The sequence below is a fragment of the Parasteatoda tepidariorum genome, chromosome 8, assembly GCF_043381705.1.
Source record: "Parasteatoda tepidariorum isolate YZ-2023 chromosome 8, CAS_Ptep_4.0, whole genome shotgun sequence".
Taxonomy (NCBI): Eukaryota; Metazoa; Arthropoda; class Arachnida; order Araneae; family Theridiidae; genus Parasteatoda; species Parasteatoda tepidariorum.
This window is the reverse complement of record NC_092211.1, coordinates 70994742-71013441: the sequence shown is the minus strand read 5'-3', so window position 1 is coordinate 71013441 and position 18700 is coordinate 70994742. Positions and strand designations below refer to the sequence as shown.

The 18700-nt window shown below is 30.1% G+C and overlaps 1 protein-coding gene across 2 annotated transcripts in view; it reads left to right on the top strand.

Moving 5' to 3' along the window:
* The window catches only part of LOC107443034 (uncharacterized), a 53447-nt gene that overhangs the window by 18063 nt on the left and 16684 nt on the right, over positions 1–18700 (top strand). For both annotated transcript variants that reach the window (XM_016056777.4, XM_016056771.4), the window contains 3 exons: positions 7189–7268; positions 7353–7428; positions 9679–9840. In XM_016056777.4, coding sequence (XP_015912263.1) covers positions 7189–7268; positions 7353–7428; positions 9679–9840 — 318 coding nt within the window. The remainder of the gene's footprint in view (positions 1–7188; positions 7269–7352; positions 7429–9678; positions 9841–18700) is intronic.

Sequence of the window (18700 nt, the reverse complement as noted above, 5' to 3'; positions counted from 1 at the left end):
CCCTTAATTGGGACTTTTCCCACAGTTGAGCAGGAAACCTAAAAGGGGTCAGCAATATAATTCCCTAAATCAGATGTTCACCAAAAACAGGGTAGGACCGGAAATTCATTTATACTAGCTCTCAACTTTAGTTATTAGAAAATGCCAATTAAATATACAATTAAACTAAAATAATAATTTAATTAAATAAGTTCAATTAAAACATAAATCAAGTTACGATACAATTAAAGATAACGTAATAATAGATCTTTTATGTCTCTCAAACAAACTAAAAATCCCTTTTAGCATTTTCTATTTTCAATAATTTCTGAAAATTGATGATTTTTTTGAAGATAAGCATAATTTTTGAATTGCTATTTCATTTACAAAAATTCACCTAAACCTAAAAATAACAATCGTTCACTGTGTAACGATATCGAGAAGAAGGCTGTTAAACCTATTTTCATTTCCGTTCTTAAAATTATTATGAGCTAGGTTACCTATTTTAAAGACAATATTTTATAATAAAAAATATCCTTAAGTAAGAGTTGTAGTTATATAGAATGCTTTTGATAACTTGCACTATTTATTTTGACTTGTAAATTACAATTGCTTGTATGTGTTGCGACTTATGAAATCGATAAACCTAGAATAAATAAACTTTGCATTAGTTGAAACTGATCTCGCTGTTCTTAAAAGTGCTTCTTTTGGCGTTATTAGTAAGACCTTGGATCAGTAAGACCTTGGATCAATTTAGACTGTGTTTTCTTCTTTAGTTTATTGTAGTCGTCTGATCTAAAGGAAACTTCATTTTTGTCTGGCTTTTAACTTGCGTTAAAGATTATTTAAAGGAAATGATTATTTTCTACTGGTTATCTCTTCAAATCTTCTCCAAAAATAACTTCCATTATTATTAAGTAGAATTTTTGTTTTTCATCATTGCATTCTCTTGAATGTCTTTTCTCAACTACGCTTTCAGGTTTACTTTGTAATTCAAAAATTAAAAGTTTATATCGGGATTCTTGTTTATAGTCGATAATCATGAAAATTGCTCTTACTAAAAACGAAAACTTGCTATAAAAAATAGATTATTCGTCAAAAGAGATTGTGATCTAGATTTAAAAGTGTAACCAAAACGTAAGCAAAATGTAAGTTTGTTTCCAGCAAGTAAATATTTTGTCTCGCCGTGCAAAATGTGATCAAAACAGCGACGTACGTTGCAGAATAATCTATATCCCAGCAGAGCATTTTCTGTTCGGAGTAGAACAACTCAATTCCAATGGTTCAATTACGATGAAACTTTTATATTTTGTTAATTATTTTTGTTTCACTTAGGCATATTTACATTTTTTTTTTATTTAACCAATTCAAACTCTTCTTCGCCAGTTTAGAATGCAAAATAAAATTTTTCGTCATTAAAAAAATATTGTAAAAGTTTAACTAGTGAAAGTTTTCTTTTTTTATGATACTCGTAGGACATTTGTTATTATTAAAGTCTAGTTGCTGAACATTAAATATAATTCTTCTCTTATCACTTAACTGTTATGCATAAACTTATAAAAATAACTTCATATCTGAAGTTAGAAATGAACGTTTTCGATAGCAAAATGTGCTTGAGGCATTTTACTAAAAACCTCAACTTTACATTAAAACTTTTACCTCAATTGATATTATCATAGAACTACTTTGCTCTGAGGGATGCCATTTTCATTTCAAATTTTTATAAAACTTTCCTATTTTAATATTTTACAAGCGAATTATTTCTCCAATACTTTGTTTAGATACATACCTTCGATAACTGTATTTTTCTTTTTAAAACTCTCGCTTGTATGTTTGACATAAAATAATTCTTTATGCAGATGAAAAGGGAACGATAGCCAAAAAAAGCAAACGATAAATAAAAATGAAACGATAGCCAAAAGAAGCAAACGATAAATGTTCTCGTCTTAAAGATAAAAGTATATTATTAAACTCCCTAAACCAGGTACATTTTTTCACAAAGAATCACGCATGTAAAGCGATAAAGGTGAAGCAAAAAGTTGCCAGAAAACGAAATATCTAAGTATCGTGAAACTGCCGCCAGCTGAAATATATCGATTTTTCGGCAGGAGTCGATTCCGGCGTGGCTGGATAGTGTATTAATCGCCAACCTTTTCACGGCTTTACATAATACCTTCCAGTATTCATCTCAACTTGCTTGGATTTGTTTTTTCTTACAAATCTTCGGTGTTCTTCTTTTTATTGTTCTAATGCACTGGTTTTTCTTGACTGCACAGCTCAGTATTTATTTTTAATTATCACGTGACACAAACTCGTCATTGTAGCCCTGGTAACGATCGAAATATTTATGATGATTGCTCAATAAATGGGTTATGGTTAGCTTTCTCGTTGCAGATGCATTAATGTGTTGATGATGGTGATAATGAAGTTTTGCGTGCAAGACTACTCAAAGTAATCATCATTCCTCCTCTGACCTTATAATCTTGTTAATATAGCCGTTGATGACATAAGTCAAGTTGTTATCAGAAATTTTTCGCTTAAATGAAGTAGCATTAATGAATGGAGGGGAGAAACATTAAATTCTATAGTTTGAAAAAGAATTAGAAATAGATAATAATAAATAAATAATCTTTTATTCTTTCTTTTTTAGGATAGACTACGAAATAAAAATTTAAAAAGAAAAAAATTCATAGTTATAAAATTCGATAGGATTGTTAAGGAAGCATCTTAAATAGTTTATTATTAAAACTTCTCAGACATAAATAGAATATTGGTCTTAAAGGAAGATATTGGTTTAAAGGTCCACATTTCCTGTTGTTTAAAAGGGTGATTTTCTCAAAACATTAACTTTTAACTACCACAATAAGGAAAAGTTCATTTCATACTTAACTTAATGTTGGTAATTTTTAAATTGGGACCATACATTTAAGTAAGAAAATCAACAATCAGCGATGGAAATACTTCAAAAATAAAAATTTACTGACAGTTTTAAATTGCTAATACAAAGGAAAATGCAATTTCTCTCCCTTCATTTAGACGCTGTAAAAGCTCCTGAAATTATTTTTAAAAAAATTTATTCTACGAATTAAGAATTAATAAGTAAATGCAGAAAGGCATTTAAATAATATTTAATTGAAAATTTAATTTAAAAAAAATTTTAGAAAATGGATTATATCTAGAATTTCGAAAAAATATTAAAAATTTTCATAAGAATTTTTACTTTTTCATTGTAAAAACATTTTGTTTCACTTGTATTTTTATATTACCTTAAGTAAGAACACATTTTATATGCACACACGTAATAATTAATTTAAACCTGAAACTTTTTTATATTTTTAAAATGCATTTTAGTGTACAGGCATGGTAAATACAAAAAGGGAAAGTAATGAAAATAAACTGGAAACATTATTCTTTTTTTTTAGTTTCAAAATATTTTTTTAATTGCACTATATGCTCTATAATAGTTTAAAAACACAATTGATATTGTTTGTTTTGCATTTTAAGATATAATTTTTATATTTCATCTAAATTGTTTGTTATAGAAATGAGTAGAACTTTACTTTGGTGGCATTTTTTAAATGACCCATAATTTAATTTTTTGTATAGTTTGTGCATGCTACCACTTTTCATGCAGTAAAATTTCACTTAAGTTTGCTCAGTTAATTAAATTTTCATACCAATAAAATTTCACTTAAATTTTTCCTCGGGTAGAAGTTTTATTCTTGACCTTCTTTTTAAAATCTATATTTATACAATTTATCCGAATTTTAGAAACGTCAAAAAGTAATTAAAACTGAAATTGCAAATTTCTTTAATGCTTTAAAATTATTATTTTTTTTTACGTAACCAATTTCTTATTTCGATTTAAAAATTTTTTTAAATGAAAACTAATAAAAAATCATTATTACGAAATTCAGATATAAATATTGTTTAAATTATAACGTAAAACAATTATGTAGGTATTCAATTCTTACTAAGAGTAAAAAGCAGACACAAAAATGCTAAATTAAATAAACTTGCAATTATAAATTTTGAAAAAAATATATTTGAGCTATTCAATTTTATTTTAAAAAAAAAGTTAATAATTTAATATTCTAAATCAAACTACAGTTGCAAGACAGAGCAGAATGTATTTATAATTATTTAAACTCTAGTAAGTAGATTATTTTATATCTCAATAATATTATTAACTGTCATAAAAACGTAATTTTTCTCCGGGTGGAATGACGTCCCTGCTCATTATATATTACTAAGTATATTTTTCTTTTTATTCATCTATTCATTTATTTCCTCATTTAATTTTTTAATTATTTCTTTGCGTTTAACTAATTATTCTGCGATAATTGTTCGATGGTTATTTACAAATGGACAAAAATCACATCTGCAAGCATAGCAATCGCATATAATTGCACTGTAGTTAGTAGTTACTTACATTAACAAAAAAAATTAATGAATAAAGCATTTATTTATCACGTTTTATGAGTATTTTAACTTGATTAAACACTAAAAAGAATTACTAATTTTACTAGTAAATGTTGGTTAATGATGGTACGAGAGATTTTTTAGGACTTTTAGATACTAAATAACAAAGGAAAAGAACGGAAATAAAGGCAGCTTAGTTAAAACACTCAGACTAATCTTAAATTATTAAAAAATCCAAACGTTTTGTCCATTGAGCGAAAGAAAGAAAATACATTTTAAAAAATATTCAATAAAACTGTTCTTAGCTTTGAAATGCATGATGCCTCATTTTTATTCAATGCATTTACCTATTGTAATAGGATTTCTGGCATATCTCTTTATTGAATTTTATAGTTCAAAGCGCTTTAGTTTCACTACCCATAGTCAGGGCTTACCCATAGTGCCCTCGCTTTCTTGAATAAATATAAACGTTGCCTAGCTTTTTTCCCCTTCTCCGATTTCGCCGTGTCTTTTATAATTTTCTTTCCCCACTGTAAAAACCTTGATGTAATTTGTGTGGAAATCATGTCGGAATCCCTTAACATCACACTTTCTACATCTAAACAGAAAGTGGATGTTTGAGAGTACAGTGACCTTTTTTTCCAATTCTCTGTTGCCATGGTTACCAAGACAGATGAAGGAATAAGGTGAGATATTTTTATGGATTGAAAAGTAAAGATACTTTTTAAGTGGTTTTACTCGATGTGGACACGTTTTTACCATTCATCGTACGCCTGAATCTTCCACGAAGTAGCCGTTTTACTCTTTTACCGTAAAAATAAGAACATTTTTTAAGTTTTTTTTGTTTCAACTCCAAAGGGACACATCTGGAAATATTTTCTCGTGAGATGTAACTTTTAGGAAATGAGAGTTTCTAATCTCTCTGGAGAGGTAAGAATCTATTTCGTGAAAAGTGCCTTGGTTGTAAAAAGTAATCATATATCAGCTTTTGTTTGAAAAAACGCTCGTAACTTCACCTACTTCTTGATGGAAGTTGAAGTTAGTTGAATTATGATGCTTTCAATTCAGGGTAAAGAAGGAAAAAAAAGTTTTAGAAGATAGTTTGGAGACCTTTTTTATACTCTTGTTTTTTATAGTTTATTTAAGCAGTTTAGAAAGAAAAAATCAATTCTGAAATTTGAAAAAAGAATCAATAAAATGTTGTTTTTTGATTTTAAAATATCTATACATATTTTAAAAATGTCAAAAAATTTCAATCCGTAGAAGATTATAGATTGGTTTGTGAAATATTATGTATAAAGACATTAAATCGATGGTAGAATTAATAGGGGGGAAAATCAACCTTCCTTCATGTCTTCTAAAGCTATATTTCAACGTTTTGAAACGAAATATGTTATTTTAAATCCGCATTTTAAGAATAATTATATTGGAATAATATACTTATTACAAATTATTTTACTATAATTTCATACTATAATTATATTCATGAAAATTGTCCGACTATCGAGAAAGTCTTCATTTCTTTTTCGCTTTAACAATAATAATTGAAAATATCGAGCGTGTGAGCTGTAAAAAGCATGAAAGCGTAAACATACAGTACTTGTTTACAACCCTAATGAAAATTCTTTTCTCGCATGGGCAGCAAATTTCTAAAACAAACTAAAATATACTTTGGGAAGGTTAAACGTGAGTAGTTCATTTCAACAAAGTGTTTCAGATTATGTTGTAATTTCACTTATGCAGGTTCAATAATAACAATTTGTTATTTTTATTCCTTAAAGAATTAGTATTGTTCGTCCTACGTATTTTGAATATAATTTTTTAAAAAAAACTTGCTAAAAGAGAAAAAGAAAGTGTTGATGCGTACATTTTCATAAGGCGTCTAACTTTACTTTGTTAGAAAATCTATCCAAACGAAGAGGACAAATTGTATAATTGAGTTAATATAACCCCAAATATTAATTTATTCTAATTAATTCAGTAATCTATTCAGTTTTTCTATCGCTTGTAATTTATTTTAATTTCAAAAATTTTATTTCACTAACTTATTATTAAATAAAAATTACAATTTTATCACAAAGAAATAATTTTAAAGATTTTAATGATTTAAATTCTTAAGATTTTAAGCTAGAACACATGTTAAATGGGTTTAACTTAGTAGTAAGCAAAGCTAGCATATTATGTCAAGCAAACCCTATAAGATTGCATAGCAATTTTCGGGGGTTAAGAAGCGAACAGGAGGCGGAACCAACTGATATTGCGAAATTTATAGCATCGTATGGGGCACATTTATATGGTATCTGAAAAAGAGATACCATATGGGTTTTATAACGAAATTTATAACAGCCTATGCTATGGGATAAATTTATTTGGGGTAAATGGAGACAAAATCAGAAATTGTAAAAAAAAATAATAAATATAGGCGATATCTAGATTATATTCTTTCCTCAGCAAAAGCACGTATTTGTCCACTGCCAAAGATTCGTTTTTTTTTTTTTTTTCGTCGTGGTGCCAACGATAATACGAAACTTAAAAATACTCCAGGGGAAATTTAAATCAAGATACCAATGTTTTCACGAGCCCAATTATCTTCAAATTATTATTGAATAATGAAAAAAACAGTTAATTTTAATTCTTAGACACTTCGAAATTGTGAGTTATTCGACTACTTTTGCATAACTATGGTAATCCTTGTGTTGTTTCTCTAACAATTGTACATATTTTCATAAATTTGACCGTTATGCTTGTTTAAAATGTTGCCTTATAGTCTTTATTATTACATTTTAGTGAAAAGTGTATGGGAGGAATTGAAATGCCGCGGCAACCGTCCACCTTGCCTTCAAGAACACACAATGGTTTGTTGGAAGGTAAGTGCTCTACTTTTTTTCTGCTCTTCATCTTTAACTTTGCTTAGAAAAAATTAATCATATTATTCTTATTTTATTTTACAGAATAATATTTATGTTTTCGGTGGAGAAATCGGTTTTGCTTCCACTGGAGAAACGCCATTGTGGATTCTTGACCTTAGTACGTATCATCACATTATGTTTATGACTTCAGTTCAATTTGTATTTAATTCAATTTGCTTAAATATCGTTTTCATTAAGTACTAAGCATAAACTTCTTCAGAAGTTAATTTATATCTGGTTATACTAATGCTTGAGACAGAAAAATTTGTATCTCTTGAAATGAATTTAGGAATAAAAATGTATCCTCTTTTTTTTTTTTCTTCTTTCCTTTTTTTCCTAAATTTTTATTAAAAAAATTATTAACTTAGATTTTGATTTTTATTCGCAGAAGCTAAAAAATACAGTTTCAACGCTGTAGAAAGTTTTAGTGTATCTTAACACCGAGAATGGGGGCAACTGCTTTACTTCAAAGTGGTGTTTCACTAAGCCTTCCACCACAAAAAAAGAAAGAATTTCTGGCATAGCGAAACACTAAGAATGTTCTTTTACTCTACTCTTGGTCTAAAGTAACTGTCACCATTTTTTGTATTCAGTAGCACTAAAATTTATAATTGCAGTAAGATATGATATACATAAGAGTCAAAAGAGTTAGTTTTACGAAACAATATAAAATGAGAATCATTAATTTAGGATGCATTTATGCACTAATTCTTAAAATAGAACTAGTTTGTAAATCAAACATAGAAATTATGCATTATACATTTAAATAGAAATATACATCAGATAGAAATTATGCATTCACATAGATTTCTTATTATACAAATAAAAACATACATTCAAATTTTAACGGCAAGCTTTTGTTTCGTTTGATGTACAGCAGCGTAGAAAGCACGACAATCTCGCTCCAACTCATTCTCAGTTGCAAACAAACTATTGGCGATATAAAAAGTACGCCAACATTAGTGTTTCCGAAAGATAAAATAATTCAAGTATGATGTAAACGTGCAAAGGGGGTTAAATGATGTAATTTAAATCGAAACGTTTTTAGTGGAATAAGCTTACGCTGAGCTTTCGCAGAATTTTCTTCAAGCCTTGTTTTCATGCTTTTTCCATTATTTTGTATTAAGTATGGTCAAAATAAATCAAATATATTATGTTTAGCATTTCAATAAATTTTCGTTATAAAATAACCTCATCGGACAACGGTGTCCTTTTTTTTTTCCTTATAAGTTTAATGTTCCAAGCATTGCTAATTTAAAAACAATAATTTTTAAAATTTGCACTTATTTACTATTATTTAGATCTAAGAGAAACAGTAATTCATCATTGAAATTTCTTTAATTTACAAAATCAATTTTTGTTTAGTTTTTGAGTATGAATGAAAAACAATTTTTTTTCAAACTACTTTTTTTTATATTGTAATACAAATATAATTGGGTATAATATGAAAAAAACACAACTACTTCGATTTAGTAGGAACAACATATGACGCAATGCTAAACGAATGGAATTTAGTTGTTGTTTATNTCATCATTGAAATTTCTTTAATTTACAAAATCAATTTTTGTTTAGTTTTTGAGTATGAATGAAAAACAATTTTTTTTCAAACTACTTTTTTTATATTTTATATTTTAATACAAATATAATTCCGAGAATTTAGCAGAATTTTTTTTTTTTGGAACTATTAGGCTGTTTTTTATATTTAAAAAATACTAAAATATATTTTTACTTGTAATTGGTGCGTTATTCAACATCATATTCAGAGAAATATTGCACCTCGGTTTTTACAATGAGGAAAACCGCTTTTAAAAATTTTTAAAAAAAGAAGAAAAAACCTGTTCGAAAAATCTAAAACACGGCTGTTTCTAGTTTTTGAGTTGCTAAATTTCTCAGAATATAAATATCATTTTTTTTTATTTAGTTTTACCTTGAACACAATAATCACCTTGAACCTTGAACATGCACGTAATACTTCAGAGAAATGCAGGTTTAATTATTGATTTCCTACTTTTCGAATAAAAGATTAAGTTTATGAACCCTATCATTAAGTTTGTCTTACATTGCAATCCATTCGCAACATTTTGGGCTTAACTAGATTAAATACTGTTTTAACAGCAATTAATAAAATAAAAAATTTCTTCAATTGATTTTATTTATTTTTTTCTTAACTGTACTGTTATATTGTTTAAATTTCATTTTCATTTTATCTTAGTTTTTTTGGGGGTATATTTACTTGCATTCATTTTGTATTTTTAATATTATGACATTTTTTAAATGCATCTTTAGAACCAATCGAAATTAAGCTTTGATACTTTTGACTATCTGCTGTTTTTGATTGTTAATAGTATTATTTTACTTTTTTATACAGATGCACAAACTTGGAGAAAGCATCACGTCCGTGGCTCATCTGTTCATCAACCGTCCGGGCGAAGAGGCCATTCAGCTATTATGTTCGATGGATTTATGCATGTATTCGGCGGATATCAAGACTTGCGTGGCTCATCCTCTGAACTCTGGATATTCGATTTAGGTACAATTTTTTATCGATAGATCGCGTGACTTAAGTCTGTTGATTATGACGCCTACTCAAGCAATTCAACGTAAATTGAATTTATTTCTGTTACTCATGTCCCCTAACAACTCAAATGTTTTCAATGCAAGTAACGTGACATTTTATATGACCCACATTTTATATATCTTTCAGCTAAATACTTGAAATTGAAAGGCAGTTTAATTGAAAATTTTTCTAGAGAACGATTTTGGTAAAAAAAAACGCCACGATTTATTTCGAGGCATTAGATGTTTCGTGGAGCTGTACTGCCATCCAGTAGACATTTCTGAAATTTGTATAATACCTCTTTGGAAACCGTAGTAAAGCAAAGTATGATGTAAAACTGTAACCTTTGGAGAAAAAAAAGTGTAGCTTATCACTACATTACTCCGAACTCTTCAATGAACAACAATTAAATTTTCATTTTGTGACGTAGCTAACTGAGCTTAAAGCCGAACCATAAATATTTTCTTCATAAAAGCCACCACTTTATAATTTTATAACCGTCGTTGAACAGCCAACCCAATTTGATGGGTTTACGACTACTAATGTTCAACTCCGTAGCCTCGTAATTTTGAACCCAATTCAGAAGACAAGGGAACTCCTGGATCGAGTATTGGCAGAAATTTTGCCTTCGTGGAGGACTTTTTGATGGAGCTAACCCGCATTTGCGTTACATAGAGAAGAAGACCACAAAAACCTCCCACGATTAACCTGATGGCAAGGGGACTTTAACCCATGATCCGTCTACCACTGCGGATATTTCACGTCAGCACCGTGGTCGGTGCAAGCCGGATGCGAAATTCGCATCGACTGGGATTCGAACCCGGTTCGCCTCATTTTAAGGCGAACGCTCTGTCCCCTGAGCCATCGCGGCTCCCACCACTTTATAGAAACCGGTTTTTGTGAATCCGCCACTTTATAGAAACAAAAACCGATTCATACAAATAACTTAAATATTTAACAGACAAATAACTTAAAAATTTTAAAAGTTATTAACTGCTTCCTTTGCCAATTTTTTTAAAGAAAAAAAAATGCAAAAATCAACATATTTTTTGTATTTCATTCATAAATACAAGGAACTAAAACAAAACATAAAACACAAGTTCTAAGTTGAAATTTTAATTTTTTTTATGTGTAAAAAATATTTAATTAATCATCAGTTAACTATCCCAAATTATCTCGGGCAAATGAAAGAAGTTAAATATTAATCTTCGTATCTTCATAATCTGAAAAATCTTCTGCATTACTTTCACACTTTTGCTCGTGAACGCCATTTTCTTACTCTTTCTTCTGCATAAATTCATCAACCATTGTATATACAGTTATACAAAACACGTCTGTAGTCCCACAGATAGCAAAACTCCCAAACAAATATTGGCTAACTTCCAATCACAACAGTTTATTATTATTTATTTATTTATTTATTTATTTTGCTTTTCTTCGGCCGAATAAAAACGTGATAATACAAAACATATTGACGAATTCTGCTATGCCCAAATTTACTCGGAATAGTAAATATTTGCAATATATATACATACCCGAGTTAACTATCAGGGAAAGGTTCAACTTTTTTAAAAATCGCCAATTTAGCGACATTTTTCCACCTAGATAAAAAGTATCAAAATCACTGTCTTATTCTCAGTTTTTGCAAATTTTTATAAGCCCAGGTAATGCAGCATTTAAGTAAGTTTTTAAATATTAAAAAATTAGACCACAAAAGCTTCTCATTTTCAACAAAACTGGGACTTTTCTCCATATTGACGTTTTGCGCCATTTTCAAACTGAGTGTAGACAGCGCTCTGATTTTAGCGACATTTTCAAACTTGACCTAACAGGCATGAATAACAGTTGCAAACTCACAACAGTTATAAAAATAGCATATTATTCGCAGGAAAGCATCTTTTCATAATAAAAAACACTTTTTTAAAAATTAAGAAAAGTGAATATATAATGTTTAATTGTTGCCAGCACAGAATTGTCTGTAAATTCATTGCTTGTTTTGTACATATAGTTAAAATTTAAACAAGTTCTCTGAGGAAATGCAGTTGCTGCCTGTGTTGATGGCAAGGAAGCTGCATATTTGGAGATGAATGAAAAGCCCTTATCATATAGTGATTTTTACATTACATTGCATTTTGTCCACAATATCCCAGATTCATTCGCATCCTGGTCATGGTACCATTTTTTCCTACAAATTACATGCTTACCTAAAAAGTTTTCAAATTTTTCTTTCTTTACCTGAAAAAAAATTCCCCAAAACATCGTAAGGTTTTAGAAGCAACCAGATACTAAGTGTGCTTGATGTCTTGTGGTAGTAAATGATTAAAGGGGTTTTAGCCATTTTGCACTGATGTACTCTGAATTGACAAAAGTCATAGTAAACCTCTTAATATCATGTCGGTTCTTAATATCAAGTTATCTCCTCTAGCTCTACGTAGTGCATCAACTGAATGTGGCATGGACTCACCAAATAGTTGGAAGTATTCAGCCTTGCAGCCTCAATAAATGTCTATATTTGAGAAACTGTTACAAGTGCAGCACTTTGTGCACGAGCTGCCTTCTGGATTATAACCTATAAATGCTCGATGGAATTCATGTCGGATGATCTAGGTGGCCAAATCATTCGCTGTTAATTGTCCAGAATGTTCTTCAAACCAGTCACGAACAATTAAATCCCGGTGACATGGCTCATTGTAATCCATAAAAATTCTATCGTTTGGGTACATGAATGCCTGCAAGTGGTCTCCATGTAGCTGAACATTACCATTTCTAGTCAATGAGCAGTGCAGTCGGACCATAGGACTCAGTACAGGCTATAAAAAAGCTTGTCATATCGTTATGAAGACACCAACTGACTGAACTGCGCCTTTTATGGCTCCATAGCTTCGTGGAGTCAACGCCACACTCGAACTTTCCCATCATCTCTGACCAACTGAAATCGTGATTCATCTGACTCTTGACTTCGTAAATCTAGGAATGTTGAGTTCTCTCGCGATTTCCGAAATGGAATGTCTCATGCTTCTAGTTCTAACTACCATTCCACGTTTAAAGTTAATCAATTCTCGTCTGGCGGTCATAATTACATCAGAAACATTCTCAGGTGAATAAAACTTGAGCACAAATAAAATCCTGTCAGTGATTTACTCATATATACATTTTGTACTATTACTGCCATCTGATTATTTGCATACTGCTATCCTTTGACTTTTGTCACCTCAATGCATATAAACTTTTATTTTTTCGTGATTTTAAGGTTTTTTCCATGTGTTTTATGCTCCGGTTTAAATATTTGTTCTTGACTGATTTACTGCAAATTGTTGCTTTGAAGAATCTGGAATTTTTTTTCTTCAGAACTTTGGTATGATCCCGATTACTCACAGTAATCATTCCGTACTCTTGAAATCCGTTTCTAAAATTATGCAAAGACAAATTCAGCTTTGCCTTTAAAAAAGACGCTGCTTCATAAGTTTTATTAATCTAAAAAAATCGACGTGCTAAGCAATATTCTTCGCTCATATTGAAGAAAATTGGAACAAACGTTGGCTAGTTTTCCTTTATTCTTCCATATATTTCCTTCCATTAAACCACAACTCAATATATATCTTCCTCTTCTAAACGTGGAAGGTGAGAATAGAAAACAGGAAGCGTCAGATATCCGCCCAGGGAGCTGATCCCGTTTGACTGATGAATCCGGTATGATCGGAAAGTGTCTCATTCGATTTAAACCCAATATTCCCTACGTGTGTAGTAGTTTTTTTTTTCCAGGTTAGGGGGGAGAGGAGTTAAGAGTCTTGGAGTCCTTCAAACTCCAAGACTCTTAACTCCTCGTTTCATGAATAAGTCACAAATCGTCATTCGAAACTCGTGAGTGACGCGTGTTCGGTTTTGACTCACTTCTGGAAGGGGGAAAAACGGGAAAGAAAAATCATTACAGTGTTTTTTCTCCTCCCCAAGAAACTGGATGAAGAGACAATTTGAATGACGATTTGAAAGGTAGTGTTCGTCAGCTTAACGAGCACGTTCGGTGAGCGTGGTTATTACCTCGTTTTCCAGCTCCTTAGGGGTGTGTTTTCTTAAATGGTAAATCGTGCCACTCTGCTTCCCGAAAACGGGAGTTTTATGATTCCTTTGGTTTTTTCATGTTCCTTCCGTTTTTGTTACTGGTTACCGATTCGAAAATTGAAAAAAGTGTTAGGATTCTTAAAACTATTAAGATTGTGAGTTTTTTAATAAATCTCGTTGGGTTTTAATTAAATTTTCTCATTTTTGTTTTTAACTTTCTTGAGAACTTTAAAGTTTTATCTTTTATGTATTACTTCTGTTTACCTTACGAAAGGCGTTTATATTTCGATTACAAAGATCTTTCTTTTTTTCTTCCTTAGTTAAGAAAATAAATTTCTAAATTTCTTTTTCTCCTCAAAAGGGTGTTTCAGGGAAGTTTTTTTTTTTCGCATTTTATTTTTATATTCAGATTTGTTCTGTCTTTGGATTTTTCCTCTGTGAATAAATATGGTACTAACAGTTCCAAAAGGTTCTGATTTCTGTCTTCTTGATATTTTATTTTGTATCAGACCTAGTTTTCAGTGCCATTTAATTGACTTACTTTAAGTATAGATTATTTTATTTTGTTTCACAGCCGATTCGTATTAGAATTTGAGGCTATCAATATTTAATTCTGAAGCCGTATGATTTAAACCCAACTCCGAAGACAAAAAAAAGCTCCCAAATCCTTCACGGAGAACTTTTTATATAAAACTAACCTACATTTGCACTACGAGGAAAGGAAAACCACCCATCCTGCCTTGGGTACGTTTTTTACGTTTTAGCCATTAAACTGTACATTCAATCCAATTATTATCAAAAACGACTTGAAATAAAAGCAGTACTATTAAATGGATTTAATCTTTGATTTTCCTTAACCTTATAAGTGTTTTTTTTCTTCTAATTAATCAACTCTAAAGTCTATTTAAGAAGCTCAGCCGGCGGCACTCTTTCAGTATGAAAAATAAGAGGTTAACTATAAAAACAACTTTCTTGTCTACTAAGGGTTCTTTCTATTGAAGCAGCTAAGAAAAATGTTTCAGAGCTTAAGAGAAACTTCTGCTTTGTATCGAACTTAAATTTTCCCTTTACAGAGATTTACCTTCGTTTAGGTACAGATTGGTCTCACGATCCCGAAGTACTCTACTAATCTTCTCACCGTTTCTTTATTTTGCGTCAAACATAGTTTATGACACTTGTATCTTTACTTTGAGTATACGTTTGACGCGATACACCTAACCGATTTCAGCTCTTGCGTTGTTAATGATTGAGGAAACCTTTATTTCGACCTTATGTACTGTGTTATTATATTAAATAAAATTTTAAAATTTTGGTCGTTTAAAATATCATTGGCTTAAATGCCCCACGAACAGATGTTAAACTACGGACTCATTTTTTTATTAATTAAAATTAATTTTCTTTTATTTGCATTAAAATGGACACCTATTAAAATAATATTAAAACTTTTTTCATTTTAGCCTTCTACGCACCGTGACTAAACAGGCAAAACTAATGAAATGTCCCCGTTAATTGTATAGAGTTTAGAATATTCTCTCATTCATAACTACGTTCGTGACTAAATTTTATTTTATTGAATATTTTTGTGAATTTCATCGACAGATTTTACTTTTTTTAAATGATAAAGCATTGTTAAAAATCATTTAACTAATCATAAACGATTCATTCGTGAAATATTCGAAACGCGTATTTCTCGCTTATGCAAGTACTACTAAATAAATAGATAAAAACCAAACGATCTTAGTCGAATGATGTATTCCATTATTTTCAGTTAGCCTATATAAAAGAAACTTCACGTACAATAATAAAATGCGATTTGGCATCCATTCAACTTTTTGGAATAATTCTACTTAAATAGGCAGTTTTGTGTTCTTGACCTCCTTTACACCCTCATTTACTAGCAGAATCTAAACATAATTCTCTTCAATTAAGATCGACATGCATATGCTCTCTTAAAATATCTCATTTCGTGTAAATTAAATATTCAGTGAAAAGTGAAAACGCCTTCTTTACTGTAGAGCATTTTTCTATTAATTTAGTGACAATTAAACAGTTTAACATTATTTTTATTTTTCGATCAATAACTAACTTACTTATTCAGTATTTATATCACATATTTAAAATCCTTATATACATATTTAAAATCATTAACTGCTGAATTTTTTTTTCCAAATTTTAGAATATAATATGAAAAACTCACATTAAGAGAATTTATATAAATCCGAATTTTGCATCGCTTCAATTGGACAATTCCACTATTTACGGTAGACTATTTACGGAAGTTAGAAGCATATAGCTCAGTTTTTTGTTATTCTAACCGGCGTTGAACAGCAGACTTAATTCTGAGTTTCCGACTATCACTGTTAAACTTCGTAGCCTTGTAATTTTGAATGCAACCCAGAAGACAAGGGAACTCCTGAATCAAGCATTAAGACAAACTAGCTATTGTAGAGGACATTTTTTGATAGAACTAACCCTCATTTGCACTTTTGATAGAACCACCCACATTTTGATGGAACTAACCCACATTCGATAGAGCTAACCCACATAAGGAGGAAAACCTCCCTCGGTAAACCCGACGGTAAAGTTATTCTAATCCATGAACCGTCCTCCATTAAGGATATTTTACATCAGCACTGTGTTCAATGCGAGCGGTAAGCAGAATTTGTATCAACCAGCCATCGCTGGGATTCAAACCTGAGTCACCTCATTAGGAGGCAAGCGTTTTATCCCCTGAGCCACCGTGACTTAAAAAAACACTAGTGACAGAAGTGGGATTCGAAAAAAATCGAGCAGTTCTACTAATTTTTTGTAAAATTAAGAAGCAGAGTAGTAGTTTATTTACGTCTCACTACAGCTGCAGTATGTGCTGTCGGCGTCGGTCTGGAAAAGTAACTCTGAATCACAATTGATTCGAATGCATGCCATCACAATTGCCCAAAACTGATCTTGTGGAACTTGGAACGCCATTTTTCTCGAAAACACATATTTTATACTGTTACCCATAGTTTCCTTATTTTTATAAAACTACATATATATAAAGTTTCGAAAAATCAATCTTTGTTTTCAGTAAGATAATTAAAATAGTGAAACAATTAAGTAAAAAGCATGTAAATCCTGATTGGTAAGGCGTTGGACCCATATCCAACAGATTGTTAATTCGAACCCCATCAACCGAATAGTGGCTGGTGCACGTTAAATCTGTCGGGACACAAAGTCCTCCATGTTCCCTTAACAAATCATAACTCTGGGAGTACTGAACTGGAGATTGATCGTTCTCTGGTTCAGGTCAAAACTACGATCTGTGGATGACTGAATGGATGTATAAATAGATTCGCCCTCTGAACGGGCTGGGATGTGTGTGTGACTGAAATCGTATTTTTGGCCATAGATGGCGCCACTGAAAAAAACCCACCCTCTGAGTTAAGTTTGCTTGGTTTCAGCATGCAGGGTTGCTGGTATTTGGCAAATAGCTCTATCAACAACAACTACAATTAAGTAAATAACTCTAGTTTAAGCTGTAGTGGCATCTCATTAACTGGTGGTAGTTAATTGTTTGATAGTCATAATGTTTCGAAAATTCTCCCGCTTTAACTATTGGGTCCGTTGTTTCCAGATTACGGCTAATCCTTATATTTTGGGGATTAAATCCTAATCAGTCGAATAAATTCAGAAAAAGTACGTAACTTAAAATATCGTATCTAAATTCGCAGCTCAAAATATCGATTCACAAATTAATTTGCATATNTCTAAATAAATATATATATTTTTAAAAGCCACGTTTTTTGTAGTGAAGAATAATAATTGAAAAGTAATATTTTTTAAAAAATATAAAATAAAAACTAAAAAAATTATAATTTAAAATCAAAAATATTCAAAATAAAAAATAATGTTTTTAAAAACCACGTTTTTGTTGTGGAGAATAATAATTAAAAAAAATTAAAAAACGAAAAACGTGGGGCGCATGAAATACATAACAGTACATATACACATTTTCTTACTCATACACATGCACAACCACATATACATCCACATACATATGCATATACACAAACCTATTCCACATCCACATTCAGATACAATTACAAATATACATACACATATTCTCAAGAGCTCACATACACACACTAATAAAACATTACTGTTATGTATTTCATGTGCGCCACGTTTTTCGTTTTTCAATTTTTTTTAATTATTATTCTCCACTACAAAAACGTGGTTTTTAAAAACATTATTTTTTATTTTGAATATTTTTTTTTCCTTACGCTCTAATTCAAGCAAAAATATATAAATATATAAAAAAATATATATATTAAGCTGTTTGATTATGCGAATTATATTTGAACTAAAAAATAGAATTAAAAAGAACTAGTTTCAAATTTTCTTTCTTCTTACTCAAAAATTTATCAATAATTGATTTTGTAAATTAAAGAAACTTCAATGATAAATACCTGTTTCTCTTAGATCGAAATATCTGCAAATAAGTGCAAATTTGAAAAAATTATTGTTTGTAAGTGAGCCATGTTTGGAAGATTTTACCTTTAACTCAGAAAAAAACACCGGTGTTTCATGCTCTATTTCATTACCATAAATTATTAAAATAACTAAATATATTATTTTTTACTGATTTTGTCCTAAATTAATATACAATAATGAAAAAAGTATGAATAATATGTTTTATAAAAATTCTGCATCAAAGAGTTAAGTTTAAGCCCCAAACCGTTGCAATTATTAACTAGTTATTGAAAATGATATCATTATATCAAAAGTTATTAAG